The sequence below is a fragment of the Aplidium turbinatum genome, chromosome 2 (genome assembly GCF_918807975.1).
Source record: "Aplidium turbinatum chromosome 2, kaAplTurb1.1, whole genome shotgun sequence".
NCBI lineage: Eukaryota > Metazoa > Chordata > Ascidiacea > Aplousobranchia > Polyclinidae > Aplidium > Aplidium turbinatum.
Window position 1 is genome coordinate 54915457 of NC_137473.1, and position 22191 is coordinate 54937647.

At 38.3% G+C, this 22191-nt stretch overlaps 1 protein-coding gene across 1 annotated transcript; it reads right to left on the bottom strand.

Annotated features, from left to right (window-relative positions):
• Positions 1 to 515: 515 nt before the first annotated feature.
• On the bottom strand, positions 516 to 21842 carry LOC145764961 (discoidin domain-containing receptor 2-like). The gene is made up of 19 exons (XM_082576678.1): positions 21622 to 21842; positions 20432 to 20531; positions 17869 to 17997; positions 17637 to 17739; positions 14960 to 15113; positions 14098 to 14276; positions 13253 to 13416; positions 11889 to 12097; positions 9807 to 10018; positions 7597 to 7716; positions 7408 to 7516; positions 6729 to 6847; positions 5005 to 5167; positions 3944 to 4100; positions 3381 to 3461; positions 2941 to 3132; positions 2121 to 2355; positions 1509 to 1658; positions 516 to 989 (listed from the first exon to the last, which is right to left on the bottom strand). Exons 1-19 carry the CDS (start codon positions 21776 to 21778, stop codon positions 780 to 782), a joined length of 2943 nt encoding a protein of 980 aa, XP_082432804.1. The 5' UTR covers positions 21779 to 21842; the 3' UTR covers positions 516 to 779.
• Between the last annotated feature and the right edge of the window lie 349 nt (positions 21843 to 22191).

Here is a 22191-nt window from a genome sequence, read left to right on the forward strand (position 1 = left end):
GCTGTTTATTCTATGATTAGAATTGACAAGCCGTTCCGATCGTTTCATGGTTTTATATAATTATACTAGGCCTACATGGTGATTCCTAGAGAAGGAGTCTGATAGCCTCTAAAACCATTAATTCTGCATCAGTACATTCGTTTTAGTTTTCCAACTTTTGATTCGCGTGAAGCGCTGTAATGCCATTGCTGCCAACGTCAAAGTTACGAGCAACATTTCTGTTCAAACAATTTTGATTACGTCGTCATGTTATCTTTGTATGCGTTTTGCTTACAGACTGAAGTCGCGTAGACAGCCCAACCTTTCACTATCTCAGAATAAGGTGTTGAATATGATAGTACAAGTTATCATAATAATTGCTGACAGGATTTATTCTGTTTCTACTGCCGTGGTGTAGTTGGGTTTAAACCTTCTGTTTGTAACTTTCTTTGGATGAAAACCTCATCAGTTAAATTCCCTAGAAACACCGGAGCTACATATTAAGTAGGTTATGCAAGTGAAATGTTGTGATAAAATGTATATTTGAAGGACAGCACCGGAATGCCATTGACAAACGCACAGCGGAAGTAACGCGTAAACAAGCACCCAAATACTTTGAGGAGTAGCAAAAATATTTAAAAATGAGTCGGCTTTCAATCATATTGCAAACTCAAACGGTTTAGGAAGCAAAACAGAACGTTTTCCATGAAAACATCACACAGTTGGAAAAATCACAAAAATATAACTAAACATATGCTGGGGGGAAAAATATGGCATGAAACTTCTTAAGCTACTTTGCATTAACGTAGCACTTTCGTTCTGACAGCAGGAATTGGGGGTTGCGTTTGGGGTTTCTTCGGTTTCGGACTGGGCTTTTCCAAATGTTGCTTCTCCAACAAGTAGGTATGAAGTTGGTGAAAAGTGGGTCTGACCTCCATTTCTCTCTTCCAGCACTGACGGATCATATTGAACATTGAGGCTGGACATCTCTTGGGGCGGGGAAGATGAATCTGTAATTAAACCAAATATAGTTGCTACTCTCCTAAAAATCTTAACGATTTACTCTGCTTGACTATTTTGCTTATTGAGCTCTTTTTTTTGGAGTGATATTGTTTCTGTTGCACCTCGAAGACAAATTTAATTTCCGGCTTAACAACCGAAGATTAACCCGAGGAAAAGCTCTACTTCAAACTTCCGATGTTGTGGCGAGTTTTCAAGATTTTAATCCAAAGGCTCAATTTTTTAGTCCAAAGTTTATCATTCCAACTGCTGTAGCTTTAGAAGTTAAACACTGCCTTCTCGACAACAGCTATTTGTACAATGCAGTAAATAGTAGCAGTTGAAAGCTCATGTGGTGTGAATTTTGTCCAACACTGATGAGCCCAGCCTAATGGGCAAACACCTCTCGGTGTTAATTCTTCCGCATTTAGCTTCCGAACAACAGTTTTCAGACAATATTGTTTTATTAATTTTTAAAATCTTTCTCAATCTCCAGATATATTCCAAGTTTAGCCAAAGATCTGACATACCTGCTGCTTGTTTTTCTGATAAATATCGTGCATGTTTGCTATCACTTGTTGGTCGTTCAGCTTGGCGTGAGGCTGGTATTTGCACAAGGAAAACATCTCCCATAATGTCACTCCAAACGACCATACGTCGCTCGCACTGCTGAACTTACCCTGAAAATTTACTTTGGATTTACAAGAAAGAATTAAAACTGAGAATGAAAGAAATCATCGAAACTAGAGTAATGTTAATTGGGGTATGCGAGGTGAAGTTCATAATAGTTGATTTCGAAAGTTGGTTGGTAAATATCATGCAATTGAGAAGGTAATCGGTTACAGATTAAATCAAATATTAAATAAATTGAAATCACGATTTTCTTTGCTGAGATAACCACTTGTGTACCAAAGGGGTAAGTGTAAATGGAAGCACAAAAAGGCACAGTTTTTATAGTACGTGACAACGTTTGACCCAAAACATATGCAAAAAGTATAAAAAAGTTTTTTTCACATCAGCTTTCTAGGAGATTCGTCATTGATAAGAACAATGCTCTAACTTGTAGAGACACCGACTTTGTCCGTGCAAATCTGCAACACTTTACGTAAAGGAGTGACATTTATTTGACTCCAACAACTTACCATGAGGACGCACTCCCACGACATCCATCTGATAGGAAGCACTGCTCTTCCCTGTATTCGGTAATAATCGCTCTGGTACATGTTCCGCGACATCCCGAAGTCTCCGATGCGGATGGAGAAGTCTGCACCTACGAGGCAGTTTCGTGCGGCAAGGTCTCTATGCACGAACTTTAGTGAAGATAAATACTCCATCCCTGATGCAATTTGTGCAGCCATCTTAATAATGTTTTCGTTTCTACAAAATAAGGAAGGTGACTGTCACGACACTGTGCATTGTGCATACACACCACTCCTCAGTGTTCTTATTGTTTCGTTAAATCACAGCTCAGTCGCAGCAGTGAAATGCTTCCCTCTACCCTGAATTGTCTACAAACATCACCATTCATTAGTCTCTTTATTCGTAAAAGGTCCGCCAGTTTTGCAGCCACTTTGTCATGCTTTTACGTTGCTGGTCAAATGTCAATGCGTTTGAATACTGTAGGGTCGCTACAAAGCATCTTACACGCGCTTCTCGCCACATTCAGCGGGGTGAGCTGAAGAGAAACTCATGGTTCAGGTAAAATCGTCATTCACTGAAGCTGTCATAATGCCACGCCTATGAATGGACAGTTGAGTATCCCCTGAGAAACTATCCCATACTTTTTTTTCACTAAAACTTCGTTTTAAGAAACAACCATAGGCATAACCTGTCATCTTGGTTATAGTAGTCAAACGCTTTCCCTAGTCAAAGCCGCTGCTTCAACATAATATAACGCAAAGTCCCTCGACCCATGAACTAACAAAAATTGATTTATAAAAAGAAGTTTAAGTAAATAATCACTTGATGATCGTTTTTCCGGGTGTCGGTGTGACGTCATCATCAAACGTTTGAAGATATTGATTCAAGTCTCCATGCTCCATGTATTCGGTGATCATCGCAAATGGCTCATCTTTGGTGCTGACGGCGAGAAGTCGGACGATGTTTGGGTCCTGCAGTCTGCCCATGACGCGAACTTCCTTTAAAAAATCTTCCCTGCAAGGTATAAAAGTGAAAGAATTAATGAAATTCAACAGACACTTTATTGATGTGGAACATTTTTCATTACTGTTTCTGGCACACGGAAATGAAACCTTTTTGTGTAAATAAAAAGCGGTGAAAAGTAGCAATTCTCTTCTTTATATATTACAACACCAACAAATCAAAACAAATGGTTAATAAATAAAAAACAGTAGCCTACAGTTAGGTTACTGTACGGTTTGATATGTTAACTTTCAACTTACTTTGCATCAGTTGATGCGCCTTTGCGTAGTATCTTAACTGCTACCAAGACTGAGCTGTTGGATGGACCAGGGAGGACGAAGCTGCAAGTTAAAACGTTTGTAACTTTCACAAAAACTAACGGAGGCTTCCCCAATCAAGAACAAAAGTGTATTGGAAAGTCGTTTAAGCACAGCACTAGCTTGATAGACTTTGTGGTTATTTCCGTATGATGTAGCCTACAAACTGTTCTCTGGATGTTGAAATTTTAGTGTCATGTGATAAATATTATCAGGAGCAAGGACGCACTTGCGAACATCTTTATTTACTCGGACAAGATGCGTCTGCGGGTGGTGAGAAGTTTTAGGTGTAACTTGAATAGAAGTTTGATTTACAGTAAAACCATGCAATCGTGTTATGACATCCAATGACATGATTAAAGTTGAACACCAAGATTCTTTTTGCCTTTCCTGTTAATTTGATCTAAAATCTTCCACTACCGGACATAAGCTTAATTGAGCTAGACAAGATCACAGAAGAACGCTTTATTTCTTTTGCTTGTTGCGTCACTAAGACAGGCACTTACTCGTCGTCATCATCGAGGTCGCGAATTGATGCGTCTGCTCTACAGAGTTGAACTTCACCGAACTGACCTTCTCCCAGCTTCTCGACGAACTCCAAGCGATCACGTGGGAACTCCGGTGGTAGGTCACGTGACGCTAGATTTAAGCTTGAAAGTAGAGCTGAGAAAATCACAATTCGAAGTTACATGGTAGAAAGAGTGTAGAAGAGTTCTATTTAGTTGTATAGGCTACACGAGACAAGGAACTCGCTATCTGTGGTGCTGACGAGGCTCCTGGTAACAACTGTATGCCGCTGTCGATATGCTGGTGTTTAATCTTAAGCAGATGAATCCGGAGCACATGCTCGGGGGCCAAATCCAGATTTGAGGTCGGAAATGAAAAGAAAAAGTTTTCATTAGACCACGCCACCATACCTACGTTACTATCAAGAAAAGAGTTGCCAGTTTTTTAATCAGAATTGCATTTTGTGCAGTTATACTCTGCTTGAAAGTAGTATTTTTTTTTAGTATCCAGTCAATATTGTTTGAAACCTGCGACGTATCCGACAAAAAGTCCGTCGCAAAATTACCGAATCGTCTTTTAAGATCACCAGCCTGGGTCTGCATATGTTATTCACTGATGATGACTGCTGGAATTAATCCTTGGCTCAACTACTTCTTTTGCAAAAAAAAGTGGAACTGGTTTTGCGAAGAGAAAAAGAACAATTTTCTTTCCAACAACTTAGCTCGGAAAATTTTGTGCCGGCCAAGTGGTCGAAGCGTTTGTTTAACGTTGGTTGCAAACATGAAAAGCATGCGGCTGCACATTTAACACGACACTTCACATGCTTGGAAGTAGCCACGAATATTGGCGTCCGCATATTCTAGAATCTAGATTGTTCAGTGTATAATATTTTCCCATCATTCATAAGTTTAAAACTCAGAGCAGTTTTGAGTATTTGTCACCCTGTTCACAAACGAAATAGATTTGATATGAAGAACCATATACAGAACTTCTCACGTAAAAGGCATCTTACAGTATAGCACACGTATCACCTTGTTGGTCATACTATGACCTAACTCACCATTTCTCTCCTCTATAAGCCGGTCTGTTGCCTCCCTACTGGAACCGTGCAATGCTGGTAAGGTGCTGGCCTTCTTGTTGTTGTTCTTGCGTTTGAATCGGCGTGGTGAAAGTGTTGATATTGGCACGGCGTATATGTTGTTCCCTGATACTCCTTGCAGAGGCTGAAATACAAAATGTGAATAGGCTACTTGATGTGGACACCTTAATTCATAGTGCCTATGTTGTAAGTTGAGCGATGCTGATACAAATTTTATGTCCACCAAAATGCATTATATATCTAGGACATCACTTTTCCAGCTGACTAATCACTTTGAGCAAAATAATTCAATGTTTTCAAAATCAATAAACTTCACCTTGTCATGTTTTAGTCGAATGATCTCGACTGAAAAATTTTGTTTGTATTGCTAAAATATTTCTGGATGAAAAAGGTTTCTAAAAATCACAGACTAGAAACTATTCTGAACAAGGGTATTGGTCAATCAACTGACTTTCAATAAAAAGATGTCTGTATCAGTGCCATATGGGATGAGCTTACCGCACAATTAAGTGAAAAAGTATCGATTTTAAGTCAGTATTCTGTTCGAAATGACAAGCTATCTGCATCAGGATGAGCATTGAACGGTAAATTGGCTGCAACATCGATCGTCAATTAAATCTACAACTCACAAAGAGAGCGGTGAAAACAATAGAGATGACAATGAGGTACTTGTGGACCTGGGCCAGCTTGATTTTAGAGGCCCAGAACCTTTCTAAGGGGCCCGGGTGTTTGATGAAACTACCTTGTATTCTCTAAATGTCGTGTTTTTTATAAGTGTTTTCAATTGGGGCTCTACGACCTCATTTGTACGGAATCCAAATTATTTCCTCGACAGCCCTGGGTGGGAATGTTCTGTTTTCGGTTTTACTTTGCTTTGAATATGTGTCACTTCTTTACAAGACACATTGCCAAATCACAACATAAGTAAATTGCAAAATATCCGCACAGAATATCATTTACGTCTACAAGTTCATTCGTTCAGAGCCACTTCTTACTCAAAATGTTTTTTCAATCATTTTAACAAAAATTGAAATCAAAAATTCAAAATTATCATGATGTCAAAAATTGTGCAAATTCTATCTTTTTGTAATTTCTCTGATTGTTTCTTATTTACTCTGAGTTGCTGAGGTTTAAATTCAACGAAATCTCTTTTGGAGCGTTGCTCTACTTAATTTCGAACCGTAACATTAACATCTTGATCAGATGTTTTTATAATGACCTTAATGAATTTAATCGTTCATTAAGGTCATTATAAAAACATGCAACGGCAGCAATGGCCAAGTGGTAAGCGCGTTGGGCTCGCAGTCGAGAGCCTGCATGTTCGACTCCAACTACCCGCACTTGCTGTTGTTTCTCTGAGCAAGAAACTTTACGATAATTGCTTCTACCCAGTGATCGATTTCAAGTAATGGGTAGTACCAAATTTAAGTCATAAGTAGAGTAGACAACCGGAAACAGACATTGCCGTCGGCTGCAGCGTGGGTCAGGTGTACGTCGGAAGGCGTACACCGATGCATAGCGCTCAAGTCCGCTTTCCCGCAATGCAGGATAAAGATATGAAAAACAAACAAACATTATCTGACTCTGTTTCAACGCTTATTTTGTGTCTGATGCTTTGCAAGCACCGGATTAACCTCTTACTGTTTTTTACCCCAATAACAAACATTATTTATAATAAAAAGTACCTGAGAGTTTAACTTGGGGAGAAATACGTCTGCTTCAGCGTAATGGGACCCGTTAGTCTCTTTTCCATTGCTGGTCTTTGGTGGAGGTAATTCAACAATGAGATCACAGGCTAAGTGAACTACAACACAAAAGATGAAAGTAAATTAGTTTTGAAAATTTGAAATTTTTCAGTTATCAACAATATTTTCATGGTCACGGTATAATTTAAAAAATACAGAAAGTTTTGAGAAAATTAAAATTCTACTCTGTTTGGCAAATTTTGTCGCATGTGCTACCGTGAAATGTCTGACCATTTTACTTGCTAAACTTCCATAACGGGTTGGACCAAGAATGTCTTAAATATAAACAATATCAAAATTTATGTTAAAAATAAGAGGTCACGTGCTTTTTCAAAACGAAGCAGGAAATGTGACAATAACAAAAGACCATGACATAAAACTCTAAAGTTTTTGCTCGAAGTCAATCTTTATACCATCGACGACTAGCGATCTCCCACACAGCATTACAATTTCATTTTGCAATTTATTTGTTGCAGAACCGGTTTTCGTTCATAGAGAACTCATCAGCAACTCATCAGAACTCATTAGCATCTTTTCAATAATAACAAAGACCATGTGCTTATTGAAATTACTGTTTTGTTTATGTAAGTCTAAAAATAAACAAATAAACGTCCGACACCTGCTTCACCCACAGCATTAGGGGACAGGTGAGATGGGCTGGAAACCTTTGGAACAAAATTACTCGGCTCCAAGTACAAGTTATCCTGAGCTGGAAGATCACCTTCGATCTGAAACAATGACGTAACAAAGCAACGCGGTGACGACACATATTCAACAATTGAAAACAAAATTGATTGTATAATCTTACTTCATGATAAATGGGCACTGGAGGTCCTACTTCCGCGGCAACGCCGTTCGATCCCGGATGAGGAGTGATCACGTGATCACCTCTGTTTGATTGAGCTCGGTATGAACATGATGATGGTATCTGAAAAGTGATGATGATTTCAAATCGATTTTGTTTTCTTAGAATTATTTTCAATGCTAATTTAAAAAGAATAATCAGCTTAGTTCAGCCACGTAACAACTTCATTGAGTGGAGAGTCGTAGGACACAAGGAAGACCCAAGAAAGCGTGGAAAAGGCAAGTTGAGGAGGAAAGCAGCAAGGTAGACTTGACAAGAGAGGACGCATTAGACAGATTGATGTAAAGGCGATTGCTGCACGTGCGTGTGGATCTGGCAACCCTCGGTAACGGAGACGTCGTCGGATTAAAATTGGACTACTACTACATTGTTAAATCGCAGCAAATTTGAACTTAGTTATTCAAGTTAGATAACGTCAATCTATATCACCGAGCCTGGATCAAAGACAAAGTTGCGTATATTCAAAGATATGCACAAACACCTAATGTTTCCGAATTTGAGTTTAAATGATGTCATCTACAACCCAAGCACATGAAAAACATTTGCTATGGTTGAAATAAACTTGACATCTTTTATTAGATCACAGCGAAAGAATAAAAGAAATTTCATGCGATGCATGACAAAAATTATGATTTCTTTCATAAGTTGTTTGTTACTTTGGTTACGTCGACAATGCTCCGTGAAGTCTGAAGCAACAGGAAAATAACATGGCGTGTTTCAGAGTTGATTATTTCGTAACAGTCGCATTGCACAGGCGGTTGTTGCCACACAAACGATTAACAAACCAATAAAAAGATCGCAGTTGGGAGTCGTTTGTCACTTTCCCAAGCTACACTGAGTGCTTCTGCACCCGACACATTGGTCTGTAGTTTCATGCACAATAAATCACGTTGTTTTGAATGTTAACGCAAGTGAAAGTGGCCTTGCAATAGCGGAACTGTATCTTTATTTTACTTCATTGAGTAGTTGAAGCTTTAAATTCACATGACCACGTGGTCAGACTAAGGACTGTTTGCAAACTAAAAGGGCCAGTATGCGTCATATTTGTGGCCGACGAAAATACATGGCCTAGACACTGTGCACAATTGATTAATTGAATAAAAACATTTTATGCAAATATAGGACCCAAGTACATGTTTATCTGCAATCGGCTTCTGCCTTCAGTTCCAAAGGGCTTGTGCGTGGTGTCTGTTTTCGCAGGCCAAGGTCGTACTGCCTCTACTGATAACAATCGCTTATTCCGTAGAAATCAAGCAACATAACAGAAGAAACACTCGAGAGAATTATAAAATTTACTGTTTTCACGTGCGACACTAACCAGTAACTGTTCGCAACATCGAAAAAAGAAATCGATTGTGACGAAATGAAAAAATGTCGCTTTGCTTTTCATCAGTTGTAAGTTGGGTTTCTAATAAAGAGCAATCTGCAGTGGGCGTCTACGCTCTTCAGGCTGAATCATTTAACGGAATAAAACCTCCAGGGATTTCCACACTTGCCACTAATGTGACGTCATAGGTAGCATCGCGATGCAACGCTTCAAGATCACAGAAATGACTTCAGGGATTAAGTTACAAATACCGAATATTAACACAGCATTGAAAGGTCTGTTCGTTCGATCATTCAGACAAGAAACAACTGGTTATTTGTTACCACACAATGGCCTGCTCTATGCCGGTTGATCTGTTAAAAGCGATGTCATCTGGGAATACTTTCTTCTTTGTTTGAGACAACACCACAAAGTGTAGGCTGCATTATTTATTATGCCGTTTTGTCAATTATTTGTAGTTCTCTTACGTTATATTGCCTGTTTCATTATTTTTGTATTTTATCATACTTTATGAAATATTATCAATGCGCACAGATGTAATATTTTGGTGTATCTTAAATGAGCCTTTATTAGATGTTCATAAGCTTTGATCAGTTGCAGTTGACGTACAATATTTGATGATTTGATATGGGGGTGAAATGATGTCAGAGGTGACGTGCGCAAAACGTCAGCTATCGGGTTTCGAACCCTGATCACGCAGAAGCCGATGTTTGCTGCGTAGCCGTGACACCACAGTTAGACAAATACGTTGACAATACACCTTGACAAAAAAATATTGAAACTTGTAGTGAAATAATTGAATCTCCCTACACCGAAAATGACTTACCGACGTTTTCCTTAATTTTCTTTGCCTCCAGTATAAGGCTATCACTAGGATTGTAAGAATCATAATGATCCCGACAAGAATCCCAACGATTACCCCTATATTGCCCCCACCTTCCTCACGATTAGGGGTTTGTGTTATTCCTTTGCTGGGATATGATCCATTGTTTTTCATCCAAGTATTGTAATGGTCCAACAAAACAGGGGTTAACACAGCTGCAAGTAAAACACAACGTCACTGAGTGTCATTACTACGTCACTAGACATCGGTACTTGATGACGTCATACACGTCAAGGTTGTTTGAGGGAAAAACTTTAAAAAAATATATTTATTTCGATTGAAAGTTGATTTGTCTTGATTTTGTTGTAATTTTTTTCAACAGAATAGTCTGGTGCAAAAGCGTAACAGCTAGGGGTACAAACTTTCCCCAAACTTTCAAACAAACCAACTCAAACATTCAAATGTCACATAAAATGCAACCGCATCCCAAACTTTCAATTAGTCGAAAATTTGGCAAACTTTGGACAAGAACTTTCAGCATGTTTCAAAAATTTCATTACGATTGAACTTATTTTAGATTTTTTCCTCAAATAATCAAAATTATACCAGACTATTGGAAGCAGTGTGGAATTTTTAATCAGGTGACCTATGCTTTGTCGCAAAAAATATTTAGGCGCATTTAATTATATTTGGAAAAAAAAAATTTCGCACCCCAAAAACTGACTTTCCCCTACGGCTGTGGTCTGGTAATAATAATTTTCAAATTTTTAGTCTATAACAATTTGTTTAAATCTGCTTCAGTTGTAGCTGTGATATCAACTTAAGGACGGTACCAATCTCCATATGAACATCATGTCTCTACTCTCTAACCCAGTGGTTCCCAACCGGGGTGCCGCGGCACCCTGGGGTGCCAATTGCAATGCTCAAGGGTGCCGCGAGATATTGCAATACTGCGGCGATTCTTTATTTTAACTTTAACCCGTTAAGTGTGGAATTTATTTATTTTGTTTAACTCTAATCCGCGGTAAGCCTTTGTTTTCTCACCCAGGAAAAACAACGTGAAAGAGATTTGGACTCGTTGCTGTTCTTTCCATAAAAACGTTTGAAACGCATCATTATTTCCAGGTTTCACGGCGCACAAAGTCAAATTGCAATGATAGAATATCGGATTGTGTGACCCAGCACGATTATAAAATTGTACGATTGTTTACGAACCATTATAAAATAGGAAAGTTTTGCATGGGGGATACAAGCACGATACATAGCTAATCGAGAAAAGGCTAAGTTATAATTAATTTGTTCTTTATACTTATGAATATATTTTGTGAATTGCTTTGCGATTACAATTGGGTCTCCAAATTAGTGTATAGGCTATTTAGTAGATAACTTCAACCGATCAATTGAAACCACTGAGAGAAAAACTGCAAATGTGGTTCTTAATAGTGGAGAACGGAAACTTTGACATGCTTTCACATTTCTCTGAAATGAAGAACAAAGAAGTTGTCTCACTAATAAGTAACTCGGCAACTAAAATTATTGGAAGAAAAAATCGAGAAGTATTTTCTCAGCTTGTCCACGCAAAATTACGCATGGGTGAGAAATCCATTTTTACTGGACTCTCATATTGTTTTGAATCTTAAGAGTTAAGAAGAAGAATTAATTGACATTTGTAACGATGGAAATTTTAAGCTTATGCACAAGCAGATGCCTCGATCTCGACGAGTTCTGGATAAAAATTCAAAATGAATATCCTTGCGTTGGAAAGAAAGCTATTGTTCTTTTGCTGCAGTTTTCCACGTCATAGCCTACCTATGTGAGAGTGGATTTGCCGTATTAACGAACATAAAAACTAAAAAACGAGAACGACTGCTTATAGTCGAGGAAGAAATGCGGGTGGCTTTATCGACTGTACAACTCATTCTGTGTTATTTCATAGTTATTTGAAATACAGAAATCTCATAAAATTGACCCAGTTTTGCCAGGGTGCCGCAAATTATTTATCTCTTTGATAGTGTGCCGCAAGGTCAAAAAGGTTGGGAACCACTGCTCTAACCTGTAATGTTGCAAGTTTTATTCTCTACTTACTATTTTGAAACTCTATTTCGCTCAATAACAGCCTTCCTGGTTCGAATTTAAACGAGAGCTTGATCGCTCTAGCTATTGTGTTCGGCAGCGAAGTCGTGAAAGATGCAACATCGCGGTTCACAGTGGGGTCGTCGCTTGAACGGAAGTCGCCATGAACATTAGTGAAGTGTCTTCCATTCAAACTCGATGAGATTTTCAAGACGAATGAACTGCAAACATATGACGTAAAGATACGTCAGTAAGAGCGTATTGTGAACGAACATACTGCTATATTAGAAAACCATAGGTCGAGTGAAACAATCAAGTTTGTTTCAGCATGGTTTCACATTTGGTCAAATAGAGAATAGTATAAAATATAAAACATTACTTTCATTCATGTTAAAGCTACATACTGTGGAAGCACCAAAACCAACATGTGCTTAACCAAGTTAAGATACCCCCACCCCTACAAGTATATTAGAATATACACACTGATTGATTTCCAGTTGAAAATAAAACGAAGGCGTTTCCACCTCAGCACGTGATAGAGTTGAGCTTGGAGTGGAACCGGAGTTTGCCAATTTTCAGAAAATGAAGTGGATTCGGAGTTTCATTTTTCATAAAAGTTTTGGAGTTTGCTTCGGCAACTTTGCATTTTGTTAAACCAAGTACGCCCCGTATAGTTTTTTTTTGTAGAGAGAAAAAAATGAACTGTTCCCACGATTTTCGACCCAGCGGAGATGCTTATAAGTTAAAAGTGTACTCCACTAAAAACATTTCCGTATCACTAACCCTTATAAAGATTTATGCACCCTTTGAGTTATTTCATGTTACACGCATTGGCTAGCATAACGTTAACTCAGAGTTTTGTCTTGGAGTGGATTCGGAATCTGAAATGGAAATGAAATGATTCTTCGTAATCGGATTTGATTGAAGTCTGGTTTCATGAAGTCGGATTCTCAAAAATCACACTCCGCTCAACATTGAACCACGTGGGACGTGTTGATAATGAAGTGTCCTATACTTTTTAAACTTTTTCCAAAGCAAACAACGCAAAGCAGGCTAAGGAATAAGAAGATCCAATTCACATTCAGAGTCAGGTCAGTTCGCAAATGCTTTGGGAGAATTTTCGGTTGACCGAGAGTAAATGATGTTCTTGGTTTGAAGTTTTTCTTGAAATAAAATCTCGTCTTGGCCAAAACTGCCAGGTTGATTTATTTTTGCCTGTAGGTGTTGGTCACCGCCATTACGAGATTAGAAGAGTGGTTTCGAACCTGGGGGTAAATTACCTCCTGGGGGTAATATGCAATACTTCGGGGATTAATCACGCATCATGCGTTTGGCGTAAACAATTAAAAAAAAAAACAATTATCGAGAACACTCACCGAGCGTTAGCAGCCGATGTTTGGGAACTGTAGATAGATATTGCTGTAAACTCTCTAAATTCATCGAACCAGAAGTCAATCTCAATCTCGTGGCTTCCCTCCCCAGCGTTTGTCCATCCTACAAAGTCATAGCCGACCGCAGCTTTATAATATCTTGATTTTGTCTGTTCAAAAAACAACTTCATTTTATGAAGAAAATTAAGGTAAATTGTTTGTGTGTTGTGAGAACAGTTTATTAGTTTTGTGTCAAATAACCCAAATGATTTAAATAAAATACTTAGATTGGTTTTGTGTCCTATAGCTTCCTGACACGTTTCGTTTATTACACAATAATCTGCATCAGTAGAGACCACCTTTCTCTGCAGTGACTTCAGACAAAAGGTTTTCGAACAAATCACGGCCTACCCTACACAAAGTGCTTCAACGCACATGTGTCACAAGATTTTGGTTTGGTGGTTAGGAGTAGTCGCCTCTGAATCGGTAAACATGAGCTCGATACCTTGTCGAGTCATACTAAAATGCTTTTAAAAACGACACTGGTTGACGTTCTTGCTTAGCACATAGCATTAAGGAAGCAGATTTAAATGCTGTAGAAATAAACTCCATTGCGCTTCTTTGCAGCTGCACCGATACTGTCTGCATCGTGAAGCATCAAGGTCAACGTATAACCGCGATGGACGCAATGCAAAATACATCCAGCGCATTATTATTAGTAGTACTGTTATGATTATTGTTTCACAAAACCACTCACAAACTTAAAAAGCATTCACGATTTTCCATGAATGCATCGAATTGAAAATCGCAAGTTCAAAGAAAGAAAACAAACAATAAACGAATTAATTTACCTTAGTGATGTCATAATCGCCGATCACGCTATCAGTAAGCTGTCCTAAACCCCCTGAGAAGACAGATGATGTCCTAATGCCATCGTAAGTATCATCCGAAAACATTGAGGAGGATATTGATGCAGGAGGAGCCAAAAGATAATCATCAGGAGTAGGAATGGTGTAAGAAGTCAACCCAGCTGTACGAAGAAGGAAATAAATTAATTGAACAGAATTCTGTGTCATGCAAAGTTGGAATTGTTATAAAAGCATAATCACACCGATCACAAGTCGGATGCATAGCCGAGTACTGAGAGCCCTGGAACGATGTAGGAAAGGGCGCCGGTTCGACACCGCTCAAGAGCATGCGGCTGTGTCTTTGACAGGACACTTAAAGGCATGCCTGAAGGTGGACAGGAAGATTGGCTTCCTTGCTTTCCCAATACGACTACTGATGGAACGGGCTGTTATTTCTTGTCTGCAGAATGCAGTTAATTTCAACATAACTTTGTTCAGCATCATTCATATCCAAACGTGTTGCCTTTGTTTCAACTTAGTCATCGATCATGACATAACAACTGATATATATAATGTCATAACTGACCATGACCTTCTTAAATACTTCCTCCAAATGTAGCCTACATGGTACAGCAGAACTGGACGAAGCTACCTTGATCTGGCTTTCAACTATGTCTTGTTCTTTGAAAAGTCTGCCTTATATCGTCCATTGTGCCTGCTAGTTTATGCTTGCTATGTTTTATATTGCATGCAAGTGGATTTATTGTAATGTTCTCTTCGCTTTTCATGAATCGGAAGGTCTTAAATAAACGATCGATGCATTGGCAACAAGAAATAACTCCTCTCAACAAACAGCTTCACTTACACTCCCATTTACATCCATACAACTCCAACCGTAAACATGCCACTCTTGCAACGTTTGACAAGGGAATAATCCTGATGTACTTGGCACCAGCAATGCCAGGGCTGAGAGATCTATACCTTGGAGTGTTCACCTCGGCATCGTTACCTTGCAATATCTGAAACAATAACGTTGATACTCAGTGCTGTGTTCGTAAAAAAAGCACAGGGTATACTGTCAGATTTGCTAAAATGATAAATAATACACAACTTTCAAAATATTAATCTTTATTTTTACCATACCATGAATTATCAACATCAAAATTGGACGAGAGTTAGCCTTCAAAATTGTTTTTGTGCCTCGGTAAGGAATTAAGTTCATGGTACACCCGTGTAGGCTACTTGATAATACTTCGCCGTTATCAATGAAAACTGTTTATTGCATTTCTAGCGGTTGCTTGTCGGCTCTGCAAAACCACCATTGGATACGAGCAAAGTGACGTAGAATTACACAATTTTCGTCGGTTGAAGGGAGATTCAATTTCAATTACACTTCAGTTTCAATGAAGCAAAGATTATCAATTAGCGTTTACTCACATCAAAGAACTACTGAGGATAACCTCTTTGTAACCTGATAAGTTCTTTTCATTTTGAAAGCGGTTTTAAGAACGTTCCTTTCAAGATTAAAATTGGAAGACTTCAGAAGCTTTCATACGCTGAAATAATTTGCTTGTTTTCTGATCGTGAAAGTTCACATTTGTGTTAGTTAAATTTCTTAATTTCGTTTTCGGTCATTTTATGATTAAGATATACTTGCAAACATCAATAGACAAAAAAGCAACGTTAAAACTGGTAGAGTGTCGTGAAAAAAACTTGCCTCGAAAACGACAAAAAAATATTAGAAATAGGATGCGCGTGACATACAAAAATTTAACGTCGTCTTTCATCCCTTAAAATCACCAAACAAGACCTTTTAGCCTCGATATTTGCAACCCTGGTTTTGAATGGGGCACTAGCATGACGTACTACATAGGGGCCGAGACAACGCACAATGGGATTGTTAAAACTGGGAGCAGATGGTGACGTCACAGTACCATTGTTTTCAATGAAATTGCTCTGCAGATGCTTCCGTTTGGCAGTGCGCGTAGTTCAGGGCAGTCAGAATACCGGTATAAATTAGAATTGTAAACTTGGTAGAAAAGTGAAAATGTCCTGTTAGCTTAAAAGGATGAAATAGATCGACATTTGAAACAGAAATAGCCTACTTTGATTTGTTTTGGCATTTCAAAATATGTCTTTTTAATCGTTTCAAAATCCAAGCAATTTCATTTGGTTGTGCGTTCGAAAAAAAAAGCGGACATTGAAAGCGAGTAAATTAACATGGTGGATCGCGACAAGTTTTAGGCCCATAGATACCGGCCTAAAATAGATAGGCCTATTTAGGTCTATTACGTCTATATTTGGTTTGTTATACTTTGTGAAGCATTGTTTGTGATATATTAGTACTTTTATAAACATGGTTAAGAAATGCTGTGTCTTTAATTGCAATAGAAATTATTATGAAGAAAACAAAGTTTGTTTGCCAAAGTGCAGCAAATGCCAACCGGAATATGATAGATGGCTTGGTGGCGGTGCTATCCCAAGGGATAATATCCCCGATTCAAAACACAGTACCGTTTGCAACCGGTATTGGTCAGAATGGCTAATCCACCTCAATTTTCAAGGTTGATGTGGTACAGTATCAGTATATATAGGCTATAGCGAACGATTTAATTGCATTTTTTCTCTTACAAGTTTGTGGTGAGCCCGCGTGTTATATGTGTTATTCTGTTAGTCACATCCTTTCTATATGTAAAGGTAAACTCAGACCTGAGATGTAGAAAATATTTTTTCACGAACTGTTTCTGAAAAAAAAGTATGGAATGTGATATGTCATGACTCATAAAATAAATGTGAAGATTTGTTCAAAAATGTTTGTTTCGTTTCGTATGAAAATTTAATTTGTTAGTTGTCCTTATTTAGGGATCCATGTCGATGGCAACCATGGTTATACACATTAAGTACTTCAATCCCCTTCAGTAGAAGACAATGGTACCATGACGTCACTATCTGTCCCTGGGTTTAACAATGCCATTGTGCGTTGTCTCGGTCTCTAAGTAGTACGTCATGGGCACTGGCGACGACCACAGGACAATCTAGCGGAAAGCTCATTTTTGTATAAATGGTCAACTATTAAATTTAATTTTACTTAATGGTGTAATTTTACTTTTTCGCTTGACAGACAAAAAAAGGAAAATTACACCATTGTAAAGAGTTGTAAGAAAACGTCGTTTGACAAAGAAGAATCTAGAACTTCTCAAACGTTTTTTGATATGATTTCAACGTGTATTGTCTAACGACGTCTAGCTTTTAGCTTCAAAGTACAGTACCACCACCACCATCAAGCGTTGATGAGCTGTTCTTATCCAGCAGGATATTAATAAAAGTATAATTTGTCACAAAGTAACTCCTGAACTTGTGGTTACATTGGAAAGTATTTAAGTAGGAAAACTTACATGTTTTTCAAAAAATACATTCAAAAAAATTGCTTCATTATGCGAAAAAATTTATGCAGAGTCTCGAGCAGATGGAAGTCTAACATATTATGATGCAATCACTGCACGTTACATTGCACAAGATTGCTACAATATTCATTCCCTTACTTGTACACCTTTGCTGTTTGACCAAGTAAAGTAACGTTTTCCGTCACGGGAGTAATTCACTTTGTAACTCTTAGTGAACTCTAGACCGTTTCCATGATTATACCTGAAATTAATTGTGCATGCATTAATATACAATACACAGCATTATCAACAAACTATTGCATTTGTGACTTTAACAATGTAATCTGCATAACCATTGTGAGAACTATTCGGCAATAATCGTGTCCATTACCTTCCTTGTGTGGCCAATTGTGTGACGAAAGATGATTGTAACAATCGGATGGTGAGGTATTGGTCTTCTGCACCAGGTTGAATCAGCCCTGAGGGGCACCATGCTCCGGCGCCTTCGTCCCGCCATAGCCTTCGAGCAATAACAAGATGACGAATGAAAAAGGCACCAAATTAAACTTATTCTGAAACGTGCTGTGGTATCAGCAGGAGAATTAGCTGATCTGGCATTAAACTGAACATGTCATGACACTCTGAAGTTTATCAGAGTCTTTCTTTAAACTTCATCATCAAAATTTCTATATTAATATCATAATAACAATTTGTATAGACCTCATCTATTATAAAAACCATACTCTTAGGAGCTGAGCATGACAAAATTAAACGAAACTTGTTCGGCAAATTACTTAGTTATAATATAATAGTAGCCCAGTTGCAACGCCGGCTATAATATGTATGCACTGCATCTCCGGTACTTTGAAAACTATTTCAAGACAAATGAATTGAGGCGGAACCAAGAGCGCTGACAGGGAAGTCCAAGCGGTACTTTTAGACCCGGAATGAAAGGGCCAGTTCTCTTTCCAAGAGGCCCGGAAGCTTTAAGAAACCACATATTCTTTGGATATAATGTGTTATTAGAAATGTCTTGGTTTGGGGGCTGAGATTTCATCGGTATCGGGCCCATATTATCCTCTCAATGGCCCAAGGCGTAACTAAGCGTATTACCACACATCCCATTCCTTCAATGAGTGTTAATCAGAAACGAAATTCAAGGCAATCCATTTGGGTAGTTGATGTGACCCGACAGAGTTTTGAGCCTATACCTAACAATTCGGTGATGACCACTCAATCTACCGCGCTTGTACCCTAGTACAGTGGTTCCCAACTCATGGGTCGCGACCCAAAGTTGGGTCGCCTGATAATTTTTTTGGGTCGCTTGTTTTTCAAGCATATTGTATCTTGAGCGAAAAAAATAACAATAAAAAAAATTTAAAACGTGATGAGATCGATCACAAAACTGGAAAATATGAACACAAGTCATGAAGCGTTTCATGTCGAGACATCGGAAAGCTTTGTAGCATGATCGTAGTGCAAGAAGTTTTAACAGTTGTCGTTTTTAATATTGTTATTATTATTATTAAATGTGAACCCAACAAAAATTTCAGTCTCAAACATAAATTAACTTGACAAAGTTACTGGATATATATTGTAACGTGCACTATATGTCACGAACGCTATGTCGGGCCATGGTCGGACAAACTATGACAAAGTTTTCCACACGCTGGGCCACACATAGTCTGATGTGGTAAAACGCATCAAACACAAAGCCCCAAGTGCTGTATGGACTCATTGCTTTCTCCACAGAGAGGCCTTTGCTGCAAAAAAGCTGTCTCAAGAGCAGCACGAAGTGTTGAATGATGTGAAGTGTGTAAACTTCATCAAAACAAGTCCACTAAATCGGCATTTGTTTTCGTTTTAGTGGATTCTGATTTATTATCAAGCATTGCTGTTGCACACAGAAGTGCGATAGTTGTCACAAGGTCGTGTCCTGAAGCGAGTTTGTATTTTGCGAGAAGAGATTGCTATCTTCCTGAGGCAACAGAACTGTTTGAGATTAGCCGAGAAGTTTTTGCAAGAAGATTTCAAGGCAAAAGTTGCTTACCTTGCCGATATATTTGACTCTCTGAATTCTCTAAATTTATATATGCAAGGCAACGGTTTTACGGTGATTGATCGCGCCGCAAAAATTTCTGCTTAACACAAAAAACTCATATTCTGGAAAAGTAATGTCACCAGAGATGAGTACGATATATTTCCTCAGCTAACGCAATATATCTGTGGCAATGAAGTTGATATTAAGCAAACGATAATTAGACACCTGGAACAGTTTGCCAAAAAGTTTGTGCACTACTATGGAAAATCTCTAACACTTAATAACCAAAATGATTGGATAATTGATCCATTTGTTGGAAAAGATCTGCCTCAACTTTCCATCCATGTTGCAGAACAGTTTATGGACATAACGACAGAAGTAGCAAACCGTATTTCTTTTGCGTCCTTCAAAGACAAACACCCCAAAGATTCTGCAAACATCCACTTTTGAGCTTCCATGTACAAAGTGTATCCCACAGTTTCACAATCAGGGATTCAAAAACAAATTCCATTTGCAACAACTTGGCTTTGTAAGATTTGATTTAGCGCCATGTGTGTATTGAAAACTGAACAGCGAAACCGGCTGGAAGTTAAAGCCGACATGCTGCTATGCCTAAGCAAAATAACGCCTCGATTTCAAAAACTTACTGACAGCAAGCCAGCACAGCTATCTCATTAGTGATTTGATAAACATATTATTTTCGAAAAAAGTTACTGCTTTTGTAGTGCTGTTTGTTTGCAACACAATCTTGTATGACTTTTAAAATATTACGACAATTTGCTTGGGTCGCAAGATTTTACCGAACTGAATTTTTTTTTTTAAATGGGTCGCCTTAAAAACGAGTTGGGAACCACTGCCCTAGTACATCGGAATTGAAACTTGTCTATGGTACCTCATGACATCACAAAGCTACCTGGCGTATCTTGGCCCGGTATCGGGAGCGTGTGATGATGTAGCAGTAAGGTAGGAATCTGGAATTTTGTTGTCCTCCATTCCAAGAGGATGTCGACATGCTGGAAATATAAGAAGAGATAACTTTTTGAAATATGAAATTAATTTTCGATTTTTAAAGATAAAAATGCACCAACTACTGATTGACGCTGTTTATAAAAGAAAGGGCATAATTTCCCATACGCTTGAGCTTAATAACGAGTTAGATGTGTATACATTAATATTTCACACTGAATATTGCAATATGATTTTACCAACAGCTGAAGTTTAAAGTGTTAGTCACGTGACTTTCATGCCTGACTAAAACAACCATTGCCGGCAGCGATGCTTTTCATTGTAACAATATATCAGTGCATTGACTAAATGAAGTTTTTAGAGCACTTAATTGACCACGAATGTATGTGACCAACTGTTACTTTGTGTGGTAAAATCACGGAAAAACACTATCCCAATCACACCAGTTGACAGTTTGAATTTTGGTTTCAATCAGTTTGTACGCTGCAGTCAGAGTTGGCAATCCTAAAATGCATCATGTCAACTGAAGACTTCACGAGGCAAACGAACTATGCTTCATGCTGGCTAGATGTTGGCTTGTAAGAGGTTGTATAAATTGAGAGGGTTTATTTTTCACTACTTTGTGCTTGAGTGAAGGTGTGACATGTAAGTGACTACCTACTGTAAGCTAAAAGTGACGGTTACTGTCTAGAAAAAGTCAAAAGAAATAATTGGTTCGCCCGGTTTGTCGCGTCCTCTAGGTGTGGCATAACAACGTGCAACAAATCAGAAAAGAAGAATTTATTGAAATAACCGCTTAGGTAGAACTTTTGTGGTTTCGGGTATATTTAAAGTTCAACTATTCAGCAAATTCGACCTTCATTTATTAAAATTACCTGCGGCCACATTTCTAAAAGCTGATAAAATGTATACATGAATGACCTGTGAAGTAGAATTAGAAAAACACTTTTTGGATAAATCATAAGATAAATGAAAGTGCTGCTGCTACAGTACTAGTGAAACTTGTACATGTCGAGATCTACTGATAGCTCTGTTGCTTTGAAAGCAGGTAATTGCTATTCTCACGGGCGTGTTAGTTTCGCGAGTTAACAATATGACGACACAATCAAACAGAAATAAACAAGCAACGAGTTATACCCTTCTCGATCTGCGCCCTTCCTCGTCTGCCACAAGCAAGTAGAACAGAGAATATCACGAAACTGTAGCTTTTCATGACACACAGTAATTTCGTCTTGTAGTCTTCCAGCAATTGTGATAGAATAAACTTGAAAACAAGGCTGTTAGTTGACCACATGCGACAATTGTTTGGATGGTTCCGTTAAATATTAACCGACATAGTTTAATACCGCTACAGTGGTGAGTCTAAACAGAGCAAAAAATTCAAGCAATTAAAGTTTGATGTCGCAACTAATCCCAGTCTGCAACTCATCGTCATCTGGAGACTCCCGGTGGGAAAAGATCCTTTGGAAATCATTTCGAAAAAGCAATATAGGATTGCTCTGTGGAGATGCTGCTCTCTATTTAAGAATGAGGGAAGTACAATCCTAGATGCGATGTTCTGCATGCAACTGATGCGACTGGATCCGAAGTTTTACTGAGAAGACACAAAAGATGTTAGAGTGTCTCGGAAAATAAATTAAGACAACTACAACCAATAAATGTTTTTTTTTACATTGACTAAACGTCTGCAGACGTTGAATCAATGAA